Genomic DNA, 14,972 nt, shown 5'->3' with positions numbered 1-14,972 from the left:
TTCATCTGACCTGTCATGATGCCAGTCAGTGATGTTCTCAGGGATTGGTTTAAAAAATTTGTAATCATAACTCTATAAATAAGGCTTGAATATATTAGTATAATCTCAGTGAGTTGAAAAATTGCCATGCTTTTTCCCAACCCCCTTTTTTTGGTTGATGTTCACGTTAATGTTTTTTCCAACTCAATACCACACATTATCTTGATGTAAAATAATGAACCCTTATAGGATGGATTCTTTGTATAGTAGCATGCTCTAAAAAGATGAAAGATAATACATTCCTTTCAGCAGTTTAAAATGAGAGATAGAGTCTCATCAAATAAAGTGGCATTTGTAATGAAAAAATACTTAACCATTATAATGTGAAAAGACATAATTTAACATCTAAGTCTGTAGTACAATGACGATGCTAGCTCAGATGCTGTTGAAAATGAGGAAGTACGACAATAAATGGCCTAACTGTATAACTATTGCACTAGTGAGTAATCCTTACTTATGCAAGTAGCTATGTTAAAGTCAATGGGACTACTTGTGTGAATAAAGATTATGTGCATAAGGATTATCCATATAAGGATTTGAAGTCCTTATTAGATTCTCTTAAAATCTACAAGAGAAAAGCTTTTGTTTGAGTCTGAGTCTGAGAAAGCAAAATTTAATCTGTCTATGAAAGACATCTAATGCCATAAAATACATTATGGCAGTGAAACAATACACAAATATTTACCCTCATCTTTGTTTTCACAATAGTGAAAAGTTTTGGGAAGTACTAATGTATTCTAGAAGTCAGAAAACCTAAGCATAAAATATTTACAGTTATCATTTAATTACCAATTTACAGAAAATAAATGTTAAAATAATGTGAAATTGTAAAAATACCGTACATCATTATGATTGATACTTTTTTAAAAAGGAAACATTGTATTCCTCTGAGATAAGTCTGGTTATGGCCTTATGTGCATCAGCTTTACCTTTGCTTTAACTTACAGTTATTCCCGTTTTACACTAGTGTTGCTGGAGGACCTGGCCCAATGGATATACTGTTTATCAGACATTGCTCTGCATATTCTTTCCTCAAGTTTCAATGCAACATGCTTTGCATTATTCAGTAGCCAAAGTCACAACAGTCCAATATGCTCAGGTGCTAGATACACTTCATGTTTTCCAAAGGATGTTTTTTTCCTCTTTCAACTTCTTGGGTTTCTGTACAGGGACAGAGCTCTTCTCTTTGAAGTCACCTTCAAAAGGTCACTTTGACAACCATCCCTCTGCCACAAATGTCAAGCTGTTGAAACACACATAAAAGGTCAGTCGGAAAAAAAAAATCAAAGGGAAAAGGGATAAGAATATTTTTTACTAGTTATTATAAGAGGGTTTTAAAAAATTAAATCCAGCTAGGTTTCTAGAAGTGATAAGTGAGCACAGATTACAGTGTTTACTAGTCCATCTCTTCACTACAAACTTTGGTCCATGCAAGTAATATTGGCATAAATCCACCACAGTTAGTATATGACTTGTGCTCATGCATACTTGGCTCCCTGCAGCAGAGCTGTGCATACTCCCCAGCAGTGATTGTGTCAGTGCACAGTGCAGTGCACCATGGGTAGATATGCCAATGTGAAACTCACCACCATCCAGCACCCTGTCTTTTGGGAAGCTTTGGCACAGAAATGAGTCATGCAGAGGTGACTGGGAGCAGAAGGGTCAACTTCCCAACATACAACTGTCTCAATCCCATAATGTCATCTATATCCCATAATGTTCATACCTTTTTTCAAAATCCCATGAACCTGTGCAGCCCTCCTTGCCAGGGGCGCCATTTCAGATTTTGCTAGGGGAAAAGGGGCAACTTTAACCATGATTTCAGGGGCTACTTAGGCACCTGAAAATTCTAGGTTTTTTTGTAGATAACTTAGAAATTAGCTAACAGGAGCATTGTATCTAATTACTATATAAAGAAAGAAAATTAAATAAATATTAGACCCGCTCACCGCTAATATTAACATGGTTTGACATCTTGTATCAAGTCACTTAAGGGACACTGGTTAGATTTAATATTTGAATATATATTATTACTTTGTTAAAAACTCTTGAATACAACAATTGAAACAATGGTAGAAAAATCTCAATTAGTTTCTATCATTTAGGGTACTTACTTTTTGCAGTTCACCAAGCTTGGAACAGATCATTTAACTTTTGGAAGCATCCTACTAGGGCAAGACCCTGTAAGTTTATACTGCATCTGCCTGATGTTATAGGGGGTGTTACCATACTACAAATAATAGACTAGACGCTGACTTTAAACAGGAATGAAACGGACACTTTCAATACACCTTCACAGTATTGCCAACCGCAGATAATCAAAAATCATGAGTCAAGCGCAACAAAAATCATAAAATTGGCTTAAAATCATGAGATTATGTAAAAACAATGGATTTGGGGTTCTTTTTATTTGCTTCTGCTTTTTGAGCCTTTGGTGTGCACCGGGGTCACATTTTGAAGCATTCTCCACAGCCTCAAGGACTGGTAACTTCCTTTTCCTGTAAGAATGAAGGCTGAAATCATCACAGATCCATTTGACTCCAGGAGCTAGGGCTATAAGGAAAATAATAATTACCATGAGACTCATGACAAAATCATGAGAGTTGGCAACTTACTTTCCAGAAGGCTCTTAAACACAACCCTACAGTGAGTGAGTTGTGGGTCTCACAAGAGAATATTTAAAACCAAACACCAAGAAAATTCCCAGATTTTAAAGTTGAGGAAAAAAATGGAGTCTTCTGAGGTATATCAGAGCCACTGCAGGCAGGAAAGGACGAACAGGCACATGAGCTCTGGAGAGCTCTTCCTCTTGAAAAAGAAGTTGGAGGGTCAAATCTTTCAGTCCTTAATCAGGTAAAACTTCTATTGCCATCAGCACCTCCATTCATAGATATCTTACATCTCCCTCTTTTCTGAATGTAACTTTGGCTGGGAGGCTTGGCTGTATTTCTTCAGAGTTCCCTGCATTCTCTCTTCAATACCCTCTCTGGCCCCCCGCAGAAGGATTCCTGTCTACAGACTCATCTATTGACTTCCAGATCTTTAATCTAATCACCAGCCCTTTCTTATCTTAATCAGCCCTGCCTCTGTTTCCACCCCTTCTCTTCTACAGAATTCACATTCCACACTCAGGTTGCTTGGAGCTAGGCGGTGCTCCACAATCTGACCTCCTTACAAAACTTGGGGAGGGGAGGCTTCTGCACCCCCAAATGGCAGCTCTGCTCCTTGCTGAACGCCATCCCTGACCTCTGTTATTTTCAGAGCTGTAAGAAGAACTGAATCAACAGGTAACTTGATCATTTCTTGGAGGACAGATTGCTGTGGGACATAGTGAGAACCAATTCAAAGCTGTTGGTGGCATTCACAGGGGAGAGCCACTTCTGGGCCCAAGAAACGAGCCCTGACTAGTGGGATAGAATTGTAATACTGGCTTGGGATGATGAGCAGTGGCTTAGAACTTTCTTGCCTCATTCCTGGATTTGTGCACTGAGCTCACCCCAGCCCTCCAGTGCAGGGAGGGACAGCAGAATGAGAGCTGCACTGACAGCAGAGAGGTGAATGGTGATCACTGTGTGGAAACTTGCAGTACCAGACTGCTACTGGCCACTGGGAAATCATTTTAGAGCTGGAAAATCTTTTGTGGAATCATTGTCATGCAAGTGTGTAGGGGCATTAATTGCCTCCTGACATGCAGGACTGTGACTCTCAGCAATGTGTATGATTTGCAGCAGTGGTGTTCCCGAACTCTGGTGGAGCAGTAGAAGGCACATGTATCCCTATTTTGGCACCAGACTACCTTGCCACAGAGTACATCAACAGAAAGAGCTGTTTTTCTATGGTGTTGCAAGCATTGGTGGATCACTGGGGACGCTTCACCAACATCAGTGGTGGCTGGTCAGGGAAGGTGCATGATTCTCACATCTTTAAGAATGTAGGACTGTTTGGAAAGCTAAAAGCAGGGACTGTTTTTCCTGACTGTGGGATTACCATTGACGATGTTGAACCTGTAGGTCCACAAGCATATGCAACATCTATGTTTGCTGCCAGAGAAGACCTATTATATCCCAGTGCATCTTCCTCTCCTTTTTCTGGGGGAACCAGCCTACTCCTTGCTTCCCTGGCTTGTGAAGCCGTACACCACTACCTCGACATCACCAAGGAAAGATTCAGCTACTGGTTCAATAGTGCCGAATGACAGGTGAATGTGCTTTTGGTTGATTGAAGGGACACTGACATGGTTTACTCACAAGATTGGATCTCACTGAAAAAAAATCCCAATAGTTATAGCTGCCTGCTGTATCCTGCATAATATCTTTGAAGCAAATGGGGGAAAGTTGCTCCTGGGTTGGAGCTGGAGCAGCTGTCTGATGAGATTGAACAGCCAGACACAAGGGCTATTAGAAGAGCTAAATGTGGGGCTCAGGGAGGCTTTGAAAGAGCATTTTGACAGTGAGTCACAGTAATGCATCATTATGGTCTGTGCTCTACCTAGCCCTGCTGTTTTGGGGCCTGTTAGGAGCCATGTGGTGCTTGATGTACATCTATGACTATAACTCTGTCAGTGTTTGACACAGTTTGTTAATATATAACTCTGTCTATAAATTTTGTAAGGCTTGCAGTACATTTATGATGACTACACTATGTTTTTTTCACGGATCCTGTGAGTTATGTCACATTGTACAATAACAAGTAAGTAGGTGCTTTCAGAACTGCTAGGCACTCTGCAGCATATGTTGTAAACTAATACGGATGAATTATTTTCCAAATAATAGAATTTTATTCAGTAACAAAACCAGTGCAAAGAAAAATCTGTGTGATTTAAAAGCAAATACATTAAAAATTTAATAAATGAATGGAACAGAAACTAACAGGGGGAAAGAACATTCATGTTATCTACACATATAGTAACTGTGGCTTTCACAGGACCATGTATATGAAGCTGTGGTTGTCCTTAATGTCCCCTGGGATGGAGTGGCAGGGGAAAGGATGTGGCCCCATATGCCATGTGGAATGTTGAGTGGAGTGTAGGGAGGTGCTATAATACAGTTCTCTATGAATTGCCCAGGGAGGTAAGCCCATGATTGTTGAACCTGTAGGTCCACAAGCATATGCAACATCTGTGTTTGCTGCCAGAGAAGCCCCATTATATTCCAGAGCATCTCCCTCTCCTTTTTTCTGCTGGGACTCTTGGGCCTTTTTCCTGACCACTCTTTCCCTCTTTAGGCTGTCTGCAATGGTCACATTCCAGACCCTTTACTCACAGTCTGATGCAGCACCAGCTTGCATGGTCTCATTGAACATATCCCAAGTCCTTTTCTTTCTCCTCCTTGTCTGGCTCAGGTGTTCTGCAGGTATGGAGGGGTACTACCACTAAGGCCACAATGGAAGCAGCTGCAGATAAAACATAGAGGGACCACTGTCTGTGTAGTCGCCACAGAAAGCAAAAGTTAAGATTCAGAACTCTCTTCCCTTGTACCTCTGAAGTTTAAACAAGACGTGCTTATTGTCACTTCTGCTTCCAAGTGCTCATGCACGGTACCACTCATAACACCAGTCATGGTGCATATGGCTCTCCAGGGGCAAGAGAAATGAGGAGGGAATTGCTCGGTTGCATGAAACGATGAATATAGGGCCATGGCACTGAATACTGGCACCATTTTCCACAGCGGTGGTGATTTTAGTTGATACCTCACTCCTGAGGGTAACAAAGGCACAAAGGGAGTGGATTCCAGAGTAATAAAAGTTTAATTGAGATCTCTCAGGGGGATTCAAGAGACATCCCAGTGTACGTAAATAAAATGCTCCACATGGCCTCCACTGCCTAACTCTACAGGGGCATGAAAAGCAGATAACTCCACCTCTCATTGTTGAATCGCTACCTCTCCTAGTATAAATAAATTAATGAGAAGTCGATAGCTGTGTCCTGTTGAACTGGGGGTGTCATCAGTACATACATCATTGTAATGGGAAATACAATTACACACTTACCTGAGATTCCTTCCCCTGCATCAGACTTACCCATACTTGACTGCCAGGATTAACTAGACTGCAGTAGTGTCTCAAACGGTCCTGGCTCACGGCATAGCTGGACCTCCCACATGACCACATCCTCCTCGTCCTCTTTTTGCTATTCCACCTCCTTCTCATCCTCACTATTCATGCCAGAGGCCTGTGACTTGGGCTTCTTAGAGATATCCACAGTGGGCTGTGGGGTGATAGTGGGGCCTCTGCCACATGTGGCATGCAGCTCTTTGTAAAAAACAGCAGGTCTCCAGCTTGGCACTGGATTGACTGTCCGCCTCCCTGGCCTTCTGCTATGCCTTCAGCAGTTCCTTTGCTTTCTCATGCCACTGCTGCTGGTCCCTGATGTACACTTTCTCCTGCACCCCCTATGCAATCTGCTCATAGATGTGCACATTTCTATGGCTAGTCCATAGCTGTGCTTGCACAGCCTCTTACCCCATAGGCCTAGGAGATCCAATATCTCCTGTCTGCTCCAAGCCAGAGCGCATGTACAGTGTGTAGCTGGCATGATCAGCTGAGCAGTTGCACACAACAATGGAGAGCTGCTCGCCAAGCTGGACAATCAGAAAAGGCATTAAAAAAATTCCAGGGGCTTTAAGGGGGAGAGGGGGTTGGGGCCTTTCAGTCTCTGTGACCTTCTCAGCAGTGGAGTTCACAACTGACCAGAGCGGTCAGTGTTGGGCATTGTGGCACAGCTGTTGGACGGCTGTTAGGATTGATGTAATAATACAGTGTCTGCACTCATACAGCTTCGACCTCACTACATCAACCATGGCTCAATGCTGCTCAGGGAGATGGTGTTGCTGTGTCAGTGTAATAGGGCACCTACAGCAATGGGAGACAAATTAAGTGTAGTCACATGCACAACTAGGTCTATGCAAGGCAGTTTACAGCGACCTAACTTTGTAGCATTGTAGACCAGTCATACTACATGAACCAGGAGAGAATGAAGTAAGTTTTCTGGAGCACTTTGGAAGTGGCTCATGTCTGTTGAATAATTACGACATAGGTGTTCACACTTATTCAAATGTTTAATTGTACCAACTGTTTATAACAAAACATAAAATAGACATTTAATACATTAGCAAATTATTTACAGAATCATCATTAAAGAAAACGTATTTATTATAGACCAGCAAGACAGTACTTTACAATTAGATCAAGTCAATGACTGCATCCATGTTGCATTTTAACACCTCCTGAACACAATCAGATGCTAACACTCTATCAGTTAATATCTTCCCACACACAATACCAGTCTCTCTCAGGGAGTGGTGGAGGAGGAGGTGAAAACCAACCAAATGACGAACAAGACTCCAAGGTAGTGATGGATTAAGCTTTTTTGGTACCCTAGGGGGAAAAAAATGTTGCCTCGCTCCACCTATGGGTATGCTGCCCCAACCTGGATGCTATCTAGGGTATAGGTGCTGAATTTGGCAAATTAACAAAACTTTAAAATATATCTAGGAATGTATTGGACAAATGTTCAAGTGATCAGATGACATCCATTGGGCAATAGCAAACCATATCACCAAGTCAAAGCAAAAGGAAAGTTGAGCCATTTTAAGAGGAATCCATTTGCATATTGCTTTTCAGGCTTGGCTACTTGATGTCACCCCTCATTTCATGTTGTTCTGCGTTTGGGGTGATGTGGCCCATAAATTAATACTTTGCAGCTCTGAGGAGAACACTTGTTTTAACTGAGCTGGGATTTTTTTCCTGTGTTGGACAAGGCTATGAGAAAGGTTGCACCATCATTTCTGAGCCAAGCATTCACGTTTTAAAGAGTGCCAAGTCTCCTTGTTGGGCCCCGAGACTTGTATCTATCAAGATGTTTACAACCCTGTGATCTGGTGCTTGAGACTAGAATTGAACTGAGAAAGGCTTATCATATCAAGCTGTGCTCCTTCACTGCCTTCTACCTGCCTTCTGTAGAAAACAGAAGAAAGCAGTAACTTCAGAAACAGCAGGGCACTTATTTATGATTTGTTAAAAAAATATAGTTAAATATGTTTACGGAATAGGTCTTAGAATGGAATTTTCTTAACAATATAGTGTCTGGTTAATCCGAAATGCAGAAGCAGTTAAAACATTACCACCCTCGGTTTCAGTATGGAAGGGTAGCCCATGAAACCACAATTCCTAGCACAGAGTGATCCATCTTCATCTCAGCAACCTCAAGTTTTAGGCCTGATTCTCCTCAGATTTACACCAGAGTAACCCCAATGATTTCAATGGAGTTATTTCTGATTTACACTGTTGTACGTGAGAGGGGAACTGGGTCATTTGTGTTCACACCTCCATATTGAGGATTAACTGCAAAGAAAATAAAGTAGGCTTGTGTTTTGTTTTGCTTATTTATGGTCTCTAAAGAAGGCCTGAAAGGGTTTCTGCTTATTTCCCCCATCCCTTAGAAATTCATGTCCTTTCTAGACTTCTCTCCTGGAAAATTTGGGATCATAATAGCTCTAGAAGGGATTAGGACATCACATATACCATGCAAATGAAAGTTGATTGAAGGAGAATGTGATTTTTATTCAAAACTGTTTAAAACTCTTAATTTTGTTCATCCCTATTTAATTCAAATGCCTGACGAACAGTTGGAAGAAAAGCTCTTTTGCCAAAAGATTCTCCCCTGAACCTTCCCAAGTCCTTCAGCTAAGAGCTGAGGACTTGATGCATCATTTTGCTATGATCCCTTTACTAGACCAATACAAAGGGGTCAAATAACAAGTGTAATCCCACCCTTTCGGCTCTACCAGCTCTGCAATAGGCTCCTCCCTCCTCTAGCACTATGGGTATTCTCAGGCAGGCTGTGGAGGAGAGAGATAACAGATCCCTTGAAGGAGGATGTGTGGCTGCAACAGACCTGCACCTCAGTGATACTCTGACCCTGCCATGACCTGTAGGGACTATTGCTACAAAGGTGAAAGTTAGGGAAACTCTCAGGGTTGTGCCATGGATTGCACCATCCCTGACAGCCTCTGAAGAGGTGCAATGCACATCATCAACACTTCCTATGCTAGCACTTGCATAGGGATGACTATGGCCTTGATAACCTTTAAAGATGAAGGCAGCTGCATTTTATGCAAATTAAGCATGATGTTGTGGCTCCTGGATTGGATCAAGTATGGACATCTTGTAAGCTTGAAAAGCTCCTTTTTCTTACATGGGAAGAGAAGGTGGGGGCAGGAAGGGGGTGCCTTAGATTCTATGGGATAAGTAAACTGAACATTGATAAACTTGTGCAAAGGAATGTTGAGCAATTAGAACTTTGTTGAAATACATGTTACCATATTTACAGAATGTGCATGCTTACATTTCAGCTACCCAGTTGATATTATAATGGTTAGTTACTTATGTGGTACATAGGAATTGTGTACATAACAGTGGAAACTTAAAGCACTTACACCTCTTTTAATCCTCTCTTTAACCAAATCCTGTATTCAGCTTCTGGCTTTAGCTATTTTTTTCTGATAAATACTTCAGGCACAGGACATCAGTCATAGCAGAATTGTGACAGAAGGCCAAAAAGTGTTAAGAATCTTTACCTGGGTGGGAATGGTTTGATCATTCAGTTTTTACAGGTTTCCATGGGTAGATTGCTTAGTGCCAACAAGCAACCAAAGCAATTTCTAAGCATCTCTTCAGAAGAGGTTTTAGAAATTATAGTAACAAAAAGCACAAACAAAACCCCCAAAACATCAAAAACAGTATTGCAATTCTCCAATCAACACGATAAAAGCAATTACTTTGCTTTTTTATTATTTTTATTATTATTTTATTTATTATATTTATTAATTATTTGATGTTTTCTCATCCCTACATTTAAAAAAAACCTGATTTATTGGTATGGCCAAACAAAATATAGTTACCTATTACAGAAAAGTCGTTGTGTTTGATAGATTAATTGAGTCAGAGGAGGAGTGTCAGTTAAACCAGATTTACTAGGCTAAATGTCTTTTAATTGCTGTTGCCATCTTCCCTTTTTCTGTATGCTTTATTTAACAATTGTATTTCTTCCTGATAACCATCTCTCTCCATATGCTGCTTTTTACTATTCTGCCTATGAGCTTCAACAGTATCTGGAATTGATATGTTAATATCGCTGTCAGGATTGTTTGATGGTATAAAGAGAGAGTAGGAAGCAGTTTCTCCTAAATCGCATGAAACAAACCTGTTTTCTTTCCGTGAATAACGCAAGGATGGGGACCTGACCTGGGTGGAGGACTGGCTGATATTACTGATGATTGATACTGTATCCATAGCTTCTTCGTTGTCGCAAATTTCAAGAACCTCTAAATGAATTTTAACATTTGTGTCTGCAAATGTAGTAGGAGAATCCTCGGGGTTTGGCTCATGACCAACACTCTTTGATCGATATACTTCAATTTTCTTTGACGTCGGTGTTATTTTTTGCCCTTCAGTACTTACCTCATATGTAGATAAAGAGAGAGTTTTTCCTGTGGGTGCATGGAGAGATACAGTCCCTTGAAATGCACATAAAGGAATAGCTAAGGCCCCACCTGAGCGCTGGAAAGAAAAACAATTGACATTATTTAATGTTCATTTCTGAAGTTAGAATCCATTATAAACAAGAGAATTATGCTTAGCTTATTAGCCTGCTTTCTACTGTTAATTTTCTCTAGGAATACTTTAGAAGCTTAGTATTTAAAACAAAAGAATGATATTTTTTAAAGGATGAAAACAATAGGTGTTTTAAAGTGAGCAAGACTCTTCATGATGCATTTTAATGCAAAAGGCAAGATTAATATCATAAGAGTGACTATGACTCAATGATATACATGGACACAAAGTGACTTCATTGCAATATTTCTACAGGATTCAAATTTCATCAGAGCCTAGTCCACGTGGGGATCAGGACTGTGCTAGCTGTGACCATATTTAAGCACAATTGGTATTGGGGTGTTCTGTCACTTTTCCAAGCCAGTGTGGCCTGGGATTTTTGGAGACGGGGAGAGAGGCGATGGTGAGAAGGGTGCTAGCTAAACTATGCCAACTGGCAGCCTATATAGCACAGATTTATAACAGAACTAACTTGGTTTCAGAGAAATTGTGTTAGAACCCTGCTAGCATCTACCATGCTTCAACAGGGTTGTACAGTGGCAAACACTGTTCTGTTCCCAGAGCAAGACAAGATTTAAAAAGTTTACAATTCACTTTTTTTCCCCCAACAGAGGCAAATCCATCTAATGTCACGACATTAAACCCAGTGAAAAAGAACTCAATTGCAGTTCTGAACTATCTTGCGCAATGCTGCAGCTAGGAATTCTTAGCATTTGCATCTGAGTTTACACAGTGAAAAGTCTCTCCAAGAGACTGCTAAAAACATACTAGTAAAGATATAGGTATTACATTCCTCCAAAAAACACACTAGTAAAGGTAAAGGCATTACAAAGAAAGTCATTGAATGGATCTGCATGAAGAAGACTAGGGAAATTGAGCACTTCTATATGAACTGTAGTAGCATAAACCCTGGGGTTAGTGTGTATTTTTTTGTGTCCTCTTCTTGTGTCCACCAAGGAGGAGAGTGTTACAGCCTGTAGCTCCAGAGTCTGGGTCTTTAGCGCTATATGTGATGACTCAGTCTTTTAACTCGGAAGGTATCTGGTTCAATCCTTGGCCTTGGCCACGAGGGGACTGTCACGGTAGTAGCTGCAGTCCTTGCAAAACCACAAATGGCTGAACGACATGGCACACAGAGGTTGGAGAAATGCCCCCGCAGAGCTTCTCTGCCTCCTGCTCCCCAGCAAATCTGCTACAGTTAGGGCCTTGAGTGGGCAGTGGTCAACATCTATAATTAGACTTATTCCAAGGCAGTGGGAACTTTGCCCAAGGCAGTGAATACTTACTAACTTTGCGGTGGGCCAAGCTGGGAGGAGGTGTCAGTATAATTAAAAGGAGGGATACAGGGCCGAGGAGAAGATCATTGTGACTCCAGAAAATTGCAGAACTCAAATCCACACCCCCAGATGCTTAGGGCAGTGACTCTCAACCTTTCCAGACTACTGTACCCCTTTCAGGAGTCAGGATTTGTCTTGCGTACCCCCACTTTAAGCTTCACCTCACTTAAAAACTACTTGCTTACAAAATCAGACATAAAAATACAAGTGTCTCAGCACACGATTACTGAAAAATTGCTTACCGTATGATTATAAAATAAATCAATTGGAATATAAATATTGTACTTCTAGTTCAGTGTATAGTATATAGAGCAGTACAAACAAATCATAGTCTGTATGAAATTTTAGTTTGCACTGACTTCACTAGTGTTTTTCTTATAGCCTGTTGTAAAACTAGGCAAGTATCTAAATGAGTTGACGTACCCCGTGGAAGACCTCTGCATATCCCCAGGGGGGTCCTGTACTCTTGGCTGAAAACCACTGACTTAGGGTATGTCTGCACTGGAACTGGAAGGTATAATTTCTAGGCTGAGCAGACATATCTGTGTCAGCTTTGATTGAGCTGGCACCCTAAAACAGAAGTATAACATTGGTGGCACGAGCAGTTGGCGGCACCAACCGCCCTGAGTATGTACCAAGGGTCTCTGAGTGGATCGTACTTGGCGGCTAATCCCTTTCACCACCATGGTTACACTTCTATTTTTAGCATGCTAGCTCAGTCAGAACTAGTGAGGGTATTTCTACTTGAGCTAGAAATTCCGCCTTCCACTTGCAGGGCAGGCAGACCGTAAGTGACTTCCACCTCTGCAGGTAGGGCCTTAGGTAGCTGTTTATGAATCACCAGCTTTCCGCCTTGCTCTTCTTGTGAGTCTACATAGCTAACTATGGGAGCAGCTGCTGTATACAAGCCACTTCTCTTCCACTTCACTTCAGCTTCTCTTCTCTGGATGACAAGGAGAGAAAAAAAAAAAAACAAAACCAGAAAACCAGGAGTGGAGAGAGCAAATGGACAGGAAAAAGAGACATCAGCAAATTTGTAAAGACATGGTACAAGTTTATATTGCGGGAGAGTGGTGGCAGCACCCACTCACCCTCTAACCCTTCCCAGTGGAGGGCTTTAGAAAGGGGATGGATGGAAAGGATCTAAGGTCAGCAGAATTTGCCCGACTTGTGACAGTGTTGTGATGAAACCATGTATAGTGGACAGACATGAACACTGGGTAAATCTTATACTGCAGGGAGCTCAGAGAAGAGCCCTAGTTCCTCAGTTCCAAAAACAACACACTCTATCTCTAACACAGACATGGCAAAAAGAAAAAGAAATGGGGATGAAAGAAGGACATTAGGTCAAATAGCTGGAAGCAAGGATGTGTATTGGGATTACTTGGGAACTGAAAGAAGGCTCCTCCATTTTGACTGGTCCTGATTTTTATTTCCTTTCACAGTCAAACTGAGCAAATTTTTAGTATCAAAGCAGTTTAGTCCATTGATGTGAAAGGTAAATTTCCTCTTTCGAGGGCAAGGAAGGCAATTATTTGCTGGTTATTAAGGAAAAGATCTTATGATGGAACCTGGTGGAATGAGTCAGGAGTTTTACAGGGCTGCCCTGCTGCTAATCAAGTTGTATGAATCCTTAACACTGATACAAGAAGGCAGCACTATGAAAAGAAAAATGGGTCCTATTATGCAAGAGGATCTTTCTAGACTTAGGCCTATTCTGGTGCTTGGACAAAGCAACTAGCTTGAAAAGAAGTTGTTCTACCCTGCTGGAAATTGGTCTGCTGTGCTGGAAGGAAATAAAAATAAGATTAGTCATCTTAATAGATTTGTCAGAGGTGTCAGAAATTCTCCCAGTTTGCATTAAGTAACAGAGGCAGCTGATGTTCTGTGACTGGGTTCAATATTTGGGTCTGTCTATAAGTGTATGAAAGCCAGATTCATTTCACAATGTAAAACTGAATTCCTACTGAAGGCAGGAATGGTGTCTCATGCAGCAGTGGAGGACAGTGGGCCAGACAGTGAAGAAGTTCAGAAATTCATTCCCAAATAACTGATAAGACCTTGGACTCAATTCTCAGCCCTGGCTCTAGCTGTTTTGTGCTGTGCAGGCTCTTAGTCTGCACCGTTTGAAGTTCTCTGTTCAAGGGTCAGTTAGTGTCTGCATTTCTGGTAGCTAATCTGGTGCAGAGCCTGCAGTATTTTCTAAAAAATACATCTGGAGTGTATGAAAAAATAAGACCAATAAGGACTGAACATTCTAGCACCTATTAAGTACAAGGTTAGATTTTGGTTTACGATATTACAGATTTGTAAAACTGGTTGTCTAAAGGACAGCATATATCTGAGGCCATCAAAACGAATCCTTTCTTGAACAGAATGAGTAATTGCCATTGCCATAGTTCTCACTGCTTTTTCAGCATAGTCTATTTTTGATTAAGCGATCAACATCCATCGAAAGTAGCCAAATGTTCATGCCAATTTTATATTTCTCCCGATGTTCAGTGAACTGTATAAGTTCAATAGTTACATCATAATTTAGCTGTGTATCAATGGCCAATAAATATTATTAATCTTCATAGCCATTATAGCCATAGCAGACAGAATTTAAAGCACACTCACAAATTGCCACTTAAAAGGCCAATAATCTATCACTCGCATGCCTTAACAGATCAAATGTTAATTAAACAAACATGTTAAACAATGCAAAATAATATGACAAAAAATCCAAAGCAATCTTAATACTAAATAAAGTTAATAGGCCTCACACAGTCATATGGTGTTTACTAACTGAGCTAGAGAGAAAATGGTTCTCCCATCTCAGGAAGATTTTTGAGATTTTGAAACTTTTTTCCCCTTCCCAAATTGGGCTGAAATGTTGAAATCTCAAAAAAAAAAAAAAAAAAGTTGTAAACTGAAAAAAACTTAAAAATAAATTGGGTTTGGGTCAAATGTAATATTTCATTTTGATAATTTTGAAATGTTTAG

The 14,972-nt window shown here is 40.8% G+C and overlaps 1 protein-coding gene across 1 annotated transcript in view; it reads right to left on the bottom strand.

The window, feature by feature from the left end:
- Positions 1 to 10,026: 10,026 nt before the first annotated feature.
- The window catches only part of GPR149 (G protein-coupled receptor 149), a 28,232-nt gene continuing 23,286 nt past the window's right edge, over positions 10,027 to 14,972 (bottom strand). Inside the window, exon 4 of the mRNA XM_067537635.1 lies at positions 10,027 to 10,596. Within this exon, the coding sequence (XP_067393736.1) occupies positions 10,027 to 10,596 (570 nt within the window). The remainder of the gene's footprint in view (positions 10,597 to 14,972) is intronic.

The sequence above is a fragment of the Emydura macquarii genome, unplaced genomic scaffold (assembly GCF_026122565.2).
Source record: "Emydura macquarii macquarii isolate MOO-44397 ecotype Brisbane River unplaced genomic scaffold, CSIRO-AGI_Emac_v2 contig_18, whole genome shotgun sequence".
NCBI lineage: Eukaryota > Metazoa > Chordata > Testudines > Chelidae > Emydura > Emydura macquarii.
This window is presented reverse-complemented; position numbering and strand designations above follow the sequence as displayed.